Source organism: Squalius cephalus (assembly GCF_949319135.1).
Source record: "Squalius cephalus genome assembly, chromosome: 13".
Lineage (NCBI taxonomy): Eukaryota > Metazoa > Chordata > Actinopteri > Cypriniformes > Leuciscidae > Squalius > Squalius cephalus.
The window spans coordinates 20,005,760-20,020,462 of NC_137134.1; the positions used below are offsets into that span (position 1 = coordinate 20,005,760).

Consider the following 14,703-nt stretch of genomic DNA (forward strand, 5'->3'; position numbering starts at 1 on the left):
ACCTATAGGCCTGGTTTCACAGACAGGGATTAGGCTTTAGTTCAGTTAGGACATTTAAGTAGCTTTTAGAAACGTGCCTCGGAAAACATTATTGGTGTGCATCTTGAGACATAAACTCACATATTTTAAGATATGTCAGTGCAAAAGCAACTCTTTCAGTTAAAGCAACTCAAACATGCATTTTAGTCTGAGACTGTGTAGGTGACGTATGTGTGTGTTGCAAAACAAGTTGAAATCTGAGCTACTGTTATTAAATCCTTATCAAATTACTACGAATTTAATGGATTCAAATCAAGTTTAATGACCCACGAATATGCAAATTGGCCCCACTCGGTCCACTTTACTGTAGTAAATGCTGCACAATGGCAAGTGGAAATACTGGTTTAATTCAGCCATGTATGTTTGAAACAAACTGATTCAGAAGAAGAAGTGGAAGAGTGAATTATACAGGCTCGTCTACAAGTCAACATATCAGAATTGGTAATGCGTTTTATGTATCGCTCTCAACAAAGTCGGTAACGGACACATAACAGTAATTAATATGATTAGCCTTTTGCTTGACTACGTTATCAAACAGCTAATAAAGTGTTGCTAATATTACACAAACCATGTTTTCGTTCGCCATTTCAGAGTAAGACAGCTGCCTTCTAAAAATCAGTATACTTAGAAACGCTTTGAACAACAAAAGGCATATAGTTCATTATAACATTGTAATATACATCATATACATAACCTATCAGCAGAAAAAAATACCAGGATAACTGGCTTCTCTTGGCACTCCCCTGCTTCAGAGCGTCATAGTAAATGAAATGCTAAAGCTCGGCCCATATACGTTTGACGGGATTGGTTACAACATATGTGACGTAGTAGAGAACCAGGGCGTTTTCAAACCGCGTTTTTGAGATTGTCTTTGGTTCCCTGCAGTTTTAAGGAGAAAATACTCAGCAATGGTGTTGACTAATGAATGTGCACATGGTTTGTCTTAAAGCATATTAAAAACAACAGACACATAAACCACATTAAAAACTTGATTTTCATTTTTCACCACAGGCCTTTAACTATAGTTAGAAGTTAGAAAAAACACCCCAACAGGTCACCTTAAATAGAGATGAGAACCAAGACACAGGCCAAACTGCACAGGATTATCGTGCCTAAGTCTAAGAGCTTCCTGGACAGTAGAGTTGCTTTAACAGAGCTTGTCCAGTTCAGAAGGACTTCCTGATTGAGTCACCAACACATTTCTAAAAAACCAATTAGATAAGCACTGAAAAACAAAGTTCCAGGTAAGTCTAACGTACTACAGATGTTCCTCTGGATCTCTAACAACTAGCTCATCTTGTCATCCAACAATGGCGAAGTGGCTGCCAAGAGGGTTGAGCCAAAGGTGCCTCTGTCGTCTCCAGTCCTGCATATCAAGGGTTAAGCCCTGCCATTTTAACACCACAGACAGATCAGGCCACGAGGGTGTTACCTAACAAAATGGACGTTGTTAACCCTGTATCTGCTGGAAGATCCACCTGGTGTGCCCCCTAACAACAGGACGACACAGAAAGAAAGTAAACCCGATTGCTTTTCATGTGGGCACAAGAATAACTTGTGCTGTAAGAACAGTCGTGAGCAGCCACCCCCTCTCTCCACACACACACACACACACACACACACATGCACGCGCATTTACCCATCCCCCACTGTGATCTCAAACAGACTAGAGTGCAAATGTACACTGACGCACACACATTTACAATACTGGTCTTCAGATCAGTTAGCTATAGTCAAATTGGTAGATAAGAATAACCACCACTGGGGCACCACAGTGTGTTAAAATTTCCAGTAATTACTGGGGACGGTCATAACCAATGACTTGTTGATTAGTGAGGTCAACTTGTATTTTTTTTTTCAACTTCAATATTTTAAATTAGCATGCTAAAAGATAGTCAAACCATTTCAGACAAGTCATATCTGACTGGGTTAAATCCCTTTCAAAGCACGACTGCTATAGCCATAGCCAAACACATTCAAACAGATGTTTTTTTGAACATCCTGTCATGAGTGTTGCATTTTTAAGATGGTGCGTCAATAAACAGTAATCTTATGGTGCGTCAAGTAAAAAGTATCTTTTTAAAAACTTTTAAAAAGGCACAAAATACTTATTTTTTAAACGCCCCCTAAGAAGCATCCAATACAAAAGAAAACTTTTGGAAAAGTTGCGCCCTTGATGTTGCTATAGCCAAACACACTCAATCAAATGTCATTTTAGCCAGCACAACCAACTTTTTTTTATTTTTTTTTTATGCTCGTTAGCTGTTTTTGAACACAAAAAGAGCATATTATGTAGACGCCCCGTAAGAAATGCATCTGAGTGGGATTGGACAAACCACATTAAGTGTGGTTTATTATGCATGTCAGAAGACACAAAAACTCTCTTGGAAATACATCCCTCTTGAGCACCATTGCTACACCCAAACAAATTAAAACCGGTTTTGTTGCTGAACATGCTGTGTTTTTTTTTCAAATGGGGTGGCAACTTTTAAAGGGGTCCTATTATGCCCTTTACTAAGTCTTGATTTTGTTTTTGGGGTGTACTAGAATATGTTTTCATGCTTGATTGTTAAAAAAACACATTCTTTTTCACATATTTTACTTTATTACAGCTCCTCTCTCCCCTATCTGGCTCGAACGCGTTGTTAGATGAAGCTCCTCCTTCCGAAAAGAGCTGTGATTGGTTAGCTGGCCCAGTGTGTTGTGATTGGCAGCGCTTAGCGCGTTCGAGAAATGTCACACCCCTTCATAACTGCGAGCTCTACTCAGATGTAAATATTAATGATGTTGTCAATTTCAAACCATTTCGAGCCTGATTCAGACCCTGACAATGTTTACGAGCAAGAGGATTGTGCTGAACGGATTTCGTGCACAGACTTTGAAAGCACGGATTTCACAGGACGTTTAAGAGTGGTATGTCTTATAGATACGATGTTATCCACTATTTAATCATATTTGTTGGAAAACTATGGTAATACAAACAGTAATCGATCACAAAATCATGAATAATTTTCTTAAGGGGCTTACAAAAACTAAAGTAAACACAACATCAATACTATAATGTTAATTAGCAGGCTAGCGGAGGCAAAGCTTTGCCCTTCTTTTACATCATAGCTATCTTAGCAACTACATAAAGCTTATAATTAGACCTGTGAATAGAAAACACAACTACAAATAATAAGACATACTTACAAGTTGTGATCCATAAACAACAGATTGTCCAGACAAAATGGGAACGGCTACGTCTTTCAGGAGAAGCTTTTGTGCGTGTATAGCCTTCATTATACTCTCTTCTGTAAGCTGTTCTCCGTAAAATGTGCAGCGCAAAGACAAACATTGAGGTGATAATGTTCAGGAACAATGTTAAAAATAAATTTTAACCTCTCTACGTTCGTCAGCCTTAGGACAAACTTTATCCAGGGAGTAAAAACCAGCGACAAAACTCTTCCTCTTCTCTAAAGCAGCCCAACATGGCCTCAACCCCTTTGTTGTGTGTTCCCCGGGGGCAGAGTTTATGTTAATTTTAGGGTTTGTGATGTTTGTTGTAGTCCATAAAGCGATTTCTGTAAAAGAAAATATCTCCCTTTGCATTGAACTTTGATTGGAATCACTTCAAAAGGGGAAAGTGACCACTTCAAAAAGATGTCTTGATGCCCAATTCTGATTTGTTGCCTATATCCGATTTTTTTGACCATCCGTTTACACGTTCTTTCAATTGTGACCCATATCCGATTCATGTGTTTACACTCACCATACTATCTGAAACATTGTGCATGCTTAAAGGGTTAAATTCTCTTGCACAGATGGACAAACGCGAAAGATGATTGATGCTAACTCTGCGATATATGCGAAGTTCGCCAAACATCACCATGATTTTGAGGCGGAGGAGGACGTAAAGTGCCATCATTGCAGCCTGTGCATATGCTTCAGTTATTGTGAGCGAGAGAGATCTCAGGACTGGTGGGAGCATATTGTGGCGGGCTTTAACGAGGAGCAGTGGGTCCAAAATTTTAGGATGAGATTTGATATGTTGTGTCAACGTTTGTCCACATTCCTATCCTACGACAACACAACGTTTCGTCGAGCCATCCATCCCTTTGCAGATCCGCATCGGGGTTGCTCTCGTCATTAAACCTCGGAGACGTAGCCTAATGCCTCAGAAAATCCGATCTGCCTGTTTACATGACATTGGCACATATCTGATTTATATCTGATTTATTTCCACATATGGACAAACCGATCTCGAAATATCCGAATGCATGCATGTTTTTCCTGTTTACACGGTCGGAATTGGGTCACATTTCAATGAGGCTAGATACATTTTTTTATGAGAACATTGTAATTGTGTGCTTGGGACAAGGCTTTTAATTGCAAGTTTTTGAAATCAGGCTCTCAAAAATTCTATACAAATTTGGATTCAGATTTATCAGCCAATATATCAGTTATCGGCTTTCCAATATAAAGAATTATCGGTTATCGTATTAGCCAAAATGTTCATATCAGTGCATCCCTAATTAGTATGCAAAAAGACATTAAACCCTCTGGAAAAAATTATGTCTAAGTTCAATTCCCTTTAAGCGCTGTCGCATATCACATTCAGACTAATGTTTTTCTAATGTTTCTCAACTTTTAACGCAAACCAGCTCAATTATATATTATTATTAAGACTAGTTAAAGCTAATCAACAATTGTAGGTCTATGACAGCCATTTGATCGTTATAAATCCAGGATGTATGAACAAATCCATAGGGACAGTTCACCTTCATAATCCCAGTGTCAAACTTAACTAATCGGCTGAAGACTTAAACTTAGATTGAAGCACTTATTTTGAATGGCAGCCGGATTCTGCAGTTAATCTCTCTGGTCTGTCAGGCCGAGAGCCAGATCTACAAGAACTGACAGAGGAAACAAGTGGATAGGCTTGGTCTGATCTTGAAAACTTCTGCACTTCTACATTTTGATCAAATATTGAAGCGTATTACCCCAGACATGATTCTGAACTTTGCAACTGCATCTTAATTTGTGGTGCACATGGTATCATACCACAAATCATGCAGCTTGTTGAGGAGAGGTGTGCTAAAACTTTTCCAAGTGATCAGATTTACAATTTGCACAATAAGATGGACAACAAAAACCCGAAATTACATTGACAGAGGGACCCAAGCCATATCTAGGACAATAAAATCATCGCTGACATCTCTTCTACGCTTGGGCGAAATGCAAACAAGCCCCAATGTGTCCGAGGTGTGCGAGGACCCATAAGTCTTCACTCCTGGATGAATACCTTAATGGTGTATTCATGTCACTACGGCACACAGAGTGTTCCAGAGTTGCCGCGTCAGCAAAGTCCAGCTTTGACACACAGTGGAAAATACTACTGGAGAAACTCTAGAAAAACACAGAATTAGCTTCTTGGTTCAAAACAAGCCCCCTTCTTATACAACTCAATGCACTGGGGGAAAAAAAAACATGTCTGATGTATAAATGTGTAGTTTATTACTCAAGACAACTTAATTTCCCTTTTCTCTTCCAAAAATGATTACCACTTGATTTTGAACTTCAAGAACTTGAATTCACTAGCCTTGATTTACATTCACAGACTTTTTACCATTACTATGGGCTCTACTAAACCTTCCTTGGGCAGTATAGTAGCCTAGTAGTAGAAGTAGAAATGTTACTGCCATGTCAGCAGCTGAGGCTATTTTCATGGCAAGAGCTTGAGCTAAGTTATAGCCTACAAGAGTTGCAGAAATACAATAACTAAAAAAATAAAATAAAATAAAAAGCAGCAGTTGTTTTTCACATTTAGATATGATCAAACTTTTTTTCTGGCAAATTTTTACTAAACAAGTCCTTAAGCTTAAACTGCCTGTAAAAGTAAATGATCCAAATTAGAAGCATTTATAGTTAAACTCTTACAAGGAGGAGTTTAAAAAAAAAAAAAAAACTTGTTCTGCTGCTTTTTTAAATGACAGTAACATGAAAACATAAATATGAACAAATCTATGAAATTAAGGGTGTTACACATTTTTTTAGAAATAGCTTTTTACACCAATTTTTCATGCTTTTGCTCGGGTATGCTATGTTAAAGTTAACCTAATTTCTGCACGACCAAACCATTATCACTGGTCATTCCAACAACTCTATACATGAAACTTTGAATTATCAGGTTTTGGCAAAAACGTAAACACACATTCGTAAACCAAATAAGCCACAAGAACTCTTGTTTCTGCATATTAAATTGGGATATGAGAAAGTATTTAAACGTAAAAGTACTTAATTACACACCTGTTGACGTATACTGCTGATATACATTAACGGTATACTGTATATGATTTAACTTACAAAATACAAATAGTCAGAAACTCAAAATATTGTTAAAATTCATGGTAAGTAACTCAAATAACTAACTGTTTGATTTTGAGCTTCAGGAAATTATAATTATGAACTATGCCCAATAATAATAATAATAATAATAGTATTAATAACAACCTTTTTTTTACCCAATAACAATAACCAAATGATAAAATATGCACAAAAGAAAAACCCTATTTCCAAACTGTGCCAATTCAAAACTGTAATGTAAGTGAAATGAAAAAGATATACTATTAATTGACAAGTAATAAACCGTTAATAGTAAGAAATAGACAAGTTAATTTCATAATTCTATTTTTATGAACCCTGCAAAATGGTGGCGATTTCCAAGAAATCCAGTGAGCAACCCCTACACAAAACAACACCTTACTGATAATGACAATCAGCTGAAAGTGAAACGCTCAAACTGTAGCTAATACAATGGCATGTACTTTTGGTCTATAGCCAAGACAGAAGAGTCTTTCAAAAAATTGTAGAATAAAAAAGTCACAAGTAGCCACATCAGTCGGAATAAATTGGCCATATCCGATTGAAATTTCATTCGGATTGTATGGGGTGGTTTAATCCTTTTCTAATCTGATCCACCAAAACTGGAAAGTACTGCGCATGTGCAATGTTGTGGAAATGGCGTAATGACATGTCACACATAATGAGCTGTTGGTGTATGAAGTGTCATTCTAAAATGTCCCTCCATTCATCGTCTGTGAAGTGGAGCAGGACAACGTCCCACCAGTCCTTCGGACTCTCATTGGGCAATGGGAATTTTTACTGCTTGATAAATATAAGCAGCAGGACAAACTGTTTGTCGTCTCCTAATAAGGATCCACAATATGCGTAAACAGCAGGAAACTGTTACATTAATGTTACATTCATATTCATGCAGTGTGTGCATTTTGAAAAATCAATTCCGCTTTGAAGCTTGAGACAAACATGCACATCAACCCAATCACTTTGAATTCCTCCATCCATGTAAACGCTCTAGTGTGTCCTTCATATTACACATCTATAAGTCTCCAGCTCCTCACTTTCCTTATCTGGCGTTATCAGGAAGTTGAGGTAAAACAGTAAAAAGATCTCACTAGATTGCAGTGGCCGTGTATCAGTCTCCAGCCCTTCCTGTTTACCAGCAGCCACCATCTCAGATACAGCAGCTCTGGTGTGTTTCTCAGGTACTGATGAATGGATCCCAGCCCTCATTTCTGCTATACATGGAAACAAAACTATTATTTTTCAACAAGTCGGTTATGGAGGAGAAGCCCACTGGTATTCAGGCTTGGCATGGCATGAGATTGAGAGACATGCCTACTACAACTCACATGAGAGGTGCAAAGTGGCTTAACTGGTTGCCTAATAGATGGTACGCAAGCATTCGACAACACCCCGCACATAACGCCAGGAGAACATTGGGAAAAGCTGTGTGGTAGGGCTGAAATCAAAGTGGAAATGTTTTTTTTTTTTATGTACTCTGATTATACTTGTTGGTTTCTTGTGACACTAAATTGGTCCCACCCTATTTATTTACAAAAAGCCACCTCAAGTCATCCTTCAGACAAAACATCTTAAGCCACCACACCCATGCAGACCAACCTTGAACAACACCTCTGCTCCACCATGAGAAACGGCACAAGTATTTCGGCATGATCATGATATCATCCCATATCATACATCATCAGAGCTGACGGTCAGTTACACTTTTACACAAGTCCAAAGTCTCAGAATTGAAACTGGCATTTTATAACCAACACAGATGCTTAAATTCATCTTGGGACAGTTGGTGTATGTTTACTGGATTTAAATATTAGAAGATAATTACAAGTGTGCACGTAAACAAAACAAAATCCTTTATGCTGTATTTCATCTAAAACTACCATTCAAAAGTTTGGAGTTGGTCTCTTCTGCGCACCAAAATAATTTTTATATATTTAAAAATGAAATATATTCTTGTGATCAAAAGCTGAATTTTCAACATCTTTACTCCAGTCTTCAGTGTCACATGATCCTTCAGAAATCATCCTAATATGCTAATTTGCTGATCAAGAAACATTTCTTATCATTACCAATGTTGAAAACATATTGATTAATATTTCCGAGGAAACGGTGATACCTTTTTTCATGATTCTTTGTGGATTAGAAAGTTCAAAACAACAGCATTTATTTGAAATGGAACTCTTTTATGACATTATCAGTGACTTTAATGTCACTTTTGATCGATTTAATGCATCCTTGCAGAATAAAAGTATCAATTTCTTTACTGACCTAAACCTTTTTGAATGGTAGTGAGTAAATATTGTCTAAAACATCATATTTAAATGCGCTACATGAAACATCAATGGTAGGACAACTAGCCTAAACTAGTGAAACTCTGAACCTTGACCTCGGTCTCAACCTCTGAACTAACGACTTACATGTTATTAGTCACAAATCTAACAGCGTAAACCAGGCAGACGACATTTTTTTAAACGGTACTATGATGGGAATACAATAAGCAGACCAACTCTTAATCTTTAACCCATTCAGACCCATTGAAACATCTAAGAGCAATGGACACTGTAAATGAAAGTTCAGAGCGTATTGGTTTCACATGAACACTTTTACATGGCTGGTGTAAATATCAAATGGCCAGTTTGCCCTCTCTGAAGAATTATGTCTGTGTCAAAGGTCCAGAAGTATGTAAAACATGGCATAATACAGATACCACCACATTTGGTATATATATTTAAAGGGTCAATTATTAAAATATTATTACGAGAGATCTGTCTCGTTTAAATCATAATCACAATACACAATGAAAACAGTCATTTGTGACCAGTGGGAAACCCAGAGACTCATTTTGATGACCTGTACTGTACTGTTAAATTTACCAAGACAAAGTGAAAGTAAAATTGCTTTATTGCTTTCAACTTTCTTGGGTCTTATTGACCAACAGAGCCATTTTAACCCTGTAGTTTCCCACTGGTTTCAATTGTGAGCAGGAATTACACACACACTTTCATAACTTTGAAAATTATAAAAAGTGTTTCACTGGGGTGTTCAAAGACTAAAATGCACATGTCCACTTTATCTGGAAGAATATGGGATTAAATGGGTTAATTAATTTGACTACCCAGTTCCCTATATTTAATCAAATCCAATACAATGGTCATAAACATCAATTTCTCTCAGATAATCCAATGACTAAATCCAACATTTCTTAACTTGTGTTTAAAAAGGAGTTTGCTCAGTGGCAACAAACCAATTCTTGAATAAATAAGACCTCGGTGAGTTTAGTGCTGAGGAAGCAAAACTAGTTAGCTAACCCGGCTAACATCAGCTAATGCTGACTTACTCATCAAGTCCAATTAGCAGGCGAGCTAAATGAATAGTTTATATCCCCCAAACAGAAAACAATTGAGCAGTTTCTTCTCTAAAGTTGATTATTATATCGCACTGTATCGGTATCGATATAGTTAGATGGAATCTGTCAAATTTATTTGATGAAATGGATGGTTAAGTTGGTAAATCCCCTGTTTAACTCAACAGTCCAGTTGCTAGCAAAGCTAATGTGAAGTCAAAACACCCTGAAAGCCTCAAGTATCACTCAATCTCTCTTTAGAAGAACTTACTGAGAAGATGAAACGCTTATTGGTCTTCTGGGGGACCTCCACGCGTCTGGTTGTTGTTATTTACCCTAGTATTTTGGTGTAAAACTATCCCGGGGATCCCCTCACTGTCTATCTGCCCTGCCCGCTGCCGCTCCGGTCGCCAAATAAAGATCCTCGCTGCTGCTGCCTACACATGGACCCGAGACACCGCAGCGCGCATGCGCACTGGCGCACTGGCCCACTGGCCCATATGAAGAGGAGATTTATATGAGGAAGAGCATCCAAACACCATAGTCACCATTACAAGTGTTTACTCAGGTAACCATAGTTTCAGATTAAATGGCTACTGTTGTATTCTGCTGACTCCTTATTACTTTAGCTGGAAAATATCTTTATTCAAGAACCGCTATAAAGCCAAAACAATCTCTGTTACCTTAAATTATCCGTTTGTTACTGTAAAACCGCTTTGAAACAATATACATTGTTAAAAGCGCTATATAAATGAAGATGACTTGACTTTACTATTTTTTTTTTTTGTAAAGGCAATGATGTCAGTCACATTTTTGGATAGCCTATTTATCAGTGAAATGGTGACAACAAACCAAATGTTTATTTTTTTGCTACAAAAAAAATAGTTCACGACTATAAAAATGCAAAGCAAAATGGGAACTGTTAAAATATAATAATCTAGATCATGTTGTTTCAATAAAAGAAATCACCTTAATATTACGAAGGACTGACAACATAAATAAATGTTGAAATATTTCAATTAAAACCATTACATTTATAAAATAGAAATACCTCCTAAATATCAATTGTACCATAATTTCCTCTTGCTATGACGTGAATGTAAATAATAATTTTGATTTGAAGTAACTTAACTGATTAAATAAAGGCTAAAAAACACTTTAAATTACATTCATCAGAATGGTAACACTTTACAATAAGGTTAATTAGTAACTACATTAGTTACCATGAATGAACTAATAATGAACTGCACTTATACAGCATGTATTAATCTTTGTTAATGTTAATTTCAACATTTACTAATACTTTATTAAAATACTGTTAACATGAGTTAACGCACTGTGAACTAACATTGAACAGCTGTAGCAAATACAGTAACAAATGGAGTGCTCATGGTTAATTGATGCTAGTTAATACATTAACTAATGTTAACTAATGAGCCTTATTGTAAAGTGGTGCCATTAGAATATATGTTGGTCCTTATGAAGAACAGCCTTATTTTTAAAATGTCAAGACACAAATTTTCCTCAGGTAGGCCTAAATCAAATTGCTTCATGACAAGTTCAGATGTGGCAAAAGTTTTAAAGTAATGTACATTGATTTAGATATTTGCTATTGAATCTTAAACGCGATTCTAGAACACTCCGACATAATTTGGCCAATTTGACCAGACTTCATCTAATAACTTGTCAACTATTATTATCTCGATCCAAACCGAATGAAAAAACAGTTGTATTCCAACAGGGGGCGCTCTACGGCTCACAAAATATATTTAATCTTTTAATCTATTAAATGTAAAATATTAGTAACTGGCGTGCAAATTAAAATCCTCTGCACAAATATAAATAAAATAATAATGATAAATAAATAAAAACTCGTCCTGTAATCACAAACGACTGTATTTTGTCTATCCAAACCACAAGCGCTGAGAAAAGTAACAGAAACCACGTTATAACGCCGTCAACGAAAAGCAGACTCAAACTAATATAGTAATACCATAACAGAAAAAAGTAATACCGTAACAGTCTTATACATCATGGTTTTATGTCTTATAAACATGTAAATCAAATTTTCAAATTCCGTAAACATACCAAGTCCGTTAGCTTCCTGAATTAGTTTCCGCTTGCCTTGTTGAAGAAGTCGAGTGTGACCCAGGTATAGCTCAGGGTCCGGGTGCAGCTCCGTGGGCTTCTTATCGACGAAATGAAACGAACACACATAAACTCTCTTCGGAGGATTTTTTAATTTTAGAGCCGCGAGCCAAGCCTGTTTCCTCTCCTCTTTCGTCGGCATACAGTGTAATGCATACGGCGCAGGACACGGACATTCATCCCTGGTTTTTTGGTGTTCAATACATATATTTTCTTGAAAACCCTTGAGCTTTTTCGAGTTGTTGTAACAACCAGATACAGCACATGTCGAACCGGAGCTCATTTTAAACTCAAGTTCGCTGTATGCGTATATAAAAATATTTGTTTTTTGTTTTTTTTAATGAGACGGACCGGAAGTAGAACACCGGCAAACGGAAATAGAGTGAAGTCGCATTGTTTTCCAAACCAAACTTTATTTTTATTTTGAGCAGTACAACATATAGTTACTTAGATTATAAAAAACGTAAAATGTATAAATATTTAAAGCATTTAAAAAGGTTTAGAAGAGGTTTTACAAGTTGTCAGCTGTGGTTTGGACTTAGCTTACACTAAATCGTAGGATATTTATCTTTTTTTCATCCCAAAATGATTTTTCTAGTTTCACATTTTCAATGTCTACAAGTTTTATCATGAAGTAAAATGATCGCATAGCCTACTGTTGGCTATATGAGATTATATTATCCCTGGTTTCATAGACACGGCTTAAACTAGTCTCAGACTAAAATGCACGTTTGAGCTGCACTGAAAGCAACTTGCTCTGATATATATTAAAATATGTCTGTCATTGTTTTGTCTCAAGATGCACACCAGTTATAAGGCAAGTTAATAAAAGCTACTTAATGTCCTAATTGAACTAAGGCCTAATCCTGGCTTAATCTCAGCCCTGTCTGTGAACCCGGGCCAATATTGCTAAAAGAATTCAGATCTGAGGCCTGTTGCATGAAGCTAGTTGAACAAATGGTTTCAGAGTGAGTTTAGAGTTGACAAACCCAATCCAACCTGGTTTAGATCAGGTTTAACGGGCTCACAACGCTTGGTATAAACATTGGATCGCATTAACAAAATTGGACCAGTCCGCTGTGAGTAAAGTGACATGTCTCTGATGATATAAAGCCTCTCCCCCTGTATAGTCCAGTCATTTTAAGCCAAAATGGGGGTCAACCTTGAACAAATTGCAACAGAAGCAAACTCAACTGATTTTGTATCCTCAATATGTCCTGAGTAAGGAAGAAAAATCCACGAAGAATCCCATTAGGGGAAAGTTTCGAAAAAGACCCACATTCATACGCCTATTCGTTCTTCTTCTCACGTGAATAGAGTAAAAACTTTAACCTTTAGATATCACCATGAAAATTACTGAGTTGATTACTTACATCAAGACAAACAAAAAATGTATTACAGGTTTTTTGAAATTGTTTGTTAACATGTACAAACAGAGCATAATCTAATTGCGTATGTGCTAATTTGCATAAATACCACAACAGATCTAAACATTGGGTATAGCCAGGTGAAAATGTCTTGTTGACACATAACAGTAAAATACTTAATGTTCAGGTCTGAATGGAACCCATTTCGGCTACCCATGATCATTACTACATAGAGGCAGGAAGAAGTACTTTAGAAACCAGCCTTTATTAATTATTATTGCAGAGATGGGGTTTGAGGCTGGGTCTGTGTGGACTGTTTCTGTCTTCATGGGTAGCCTAAATGGGCCCGAAAACCCAGAGTTTGCTCAAACTTATCTTGAACTTACCTGGGTAGAAACTGAAACCAGCTTTGTGCAACAGGCCACAGAATCCACCCATAGATTGTTTGGATATCCAGTGACATCTACTGGTTGTTTTGAGGTATGACAGCTCATGATGAACAACCTATTTAACTAGTGATGCAATTTCGAGCACTTTACTATGGTTTACTTTACAACCATATCTCAATTCTAAGACATAATTGGGGATGTGTGTGTATATATATATATATATATATATATAATTTCTTAAGAAACACAAGAGAAGCAAGTTCAAAAATCATTAACCAAGAATTAGAGGGCAGTATTAATTTTAAACTAACTTCATCAGTTATTATCCTAAATTAAGTTTGTGTTTTTACATGATGGGGGTTATTAAAGGCGTGTGTTACATCTTCAAGTGACATTAATAAGAGCCTAAAAGTTTAACAACAAGGATAAAAAATAAAAATAAAAAAAATAGTAAAACAAATCAATTACTAAACAATAAATATGTTTATTTTTAGAATAACGCTTTATATTATTTTAATATGCATAAAATAATACAATAATTCTGTTAATAATTATTATTACTAATAATTTTAGAAAATAGGCTATAGCTAGATAAAATATTTAATATGAAATACCATTGGAAACAAGCAACATACGTCCAGTTACTACGATTCCCAGTTTAATTATTTATAGAATCGCTAATTGCATTTCATTTTAAAGATTTTATTCGGGTTTTTAAATAATTCTTTAAATGATGACGTGCTTAAACACCCATTCCACACCACTAGGTGGCAGCAAAGGCTAGGGTATCCCTACAATGATTAGCAAATATATGAATTATGTTGAGATGCGTATTAAAAGAGTCTGATAAATACTTCTCGTCTAATTTTGAACCAAATCTTTGACCTTAGAACATCATAGAGTTAATTACCCTAATAGTTCTCCAGGCTAAAAAGGACACGTCAGATTAGAGTCAGTTTGGGCCTCTACCACTAGGTGGCGTTATTATATAGCAATTCAATGTATTGACAAAAACCCTGATGAGATTCTGGCCTGAACTTGACCTTGGCAGTAC

General features: G+C 36.4%; 1 protein-coding gene across 12 annotated transcripts in view; it reads right to left on the minus strand.

The window, feature by feature from the left end:
• Positions 1 to 14,703, minus strand: part of gatad2ab (GATA zinc finger domain containing 2Ab) — an 82,390-nt gene that overhangs the window by 17,785 nt on the left and 49,902 nt on the right. Inside the window, exons 1-2 of one of the 12 annotated variants that reach the window (XM_079890086.1) lie at positions 11,834 to 12,115; positions 7,494 to 7,616 (exon numbers count right to left, since the gene is read on the minus strand). The exons of 4 other annotated variants lie outside the window; for them this stretch is intronic. In XM_079890086.1, the coding sequence (XP_079746212.1) occupies positions 7,494 to 7,616; positions 11,834 to 12,035 (325 nt within the window). In that variant the 5' untranslated portion in view covers positions 12,036 to 12,115. Of the gene's footprint in view, positions 1 to 7,493; positions 7,617 to 10,016; positions 10,239 to 11,833; positions 12,119 to 14,703 lie in introns of those variants that run through there. 7 more of the 12 variants (XM_079890096.1, XM_079890095.1, XM_079890094.1 and 4 more) reach the window with 7 other exon arrangements.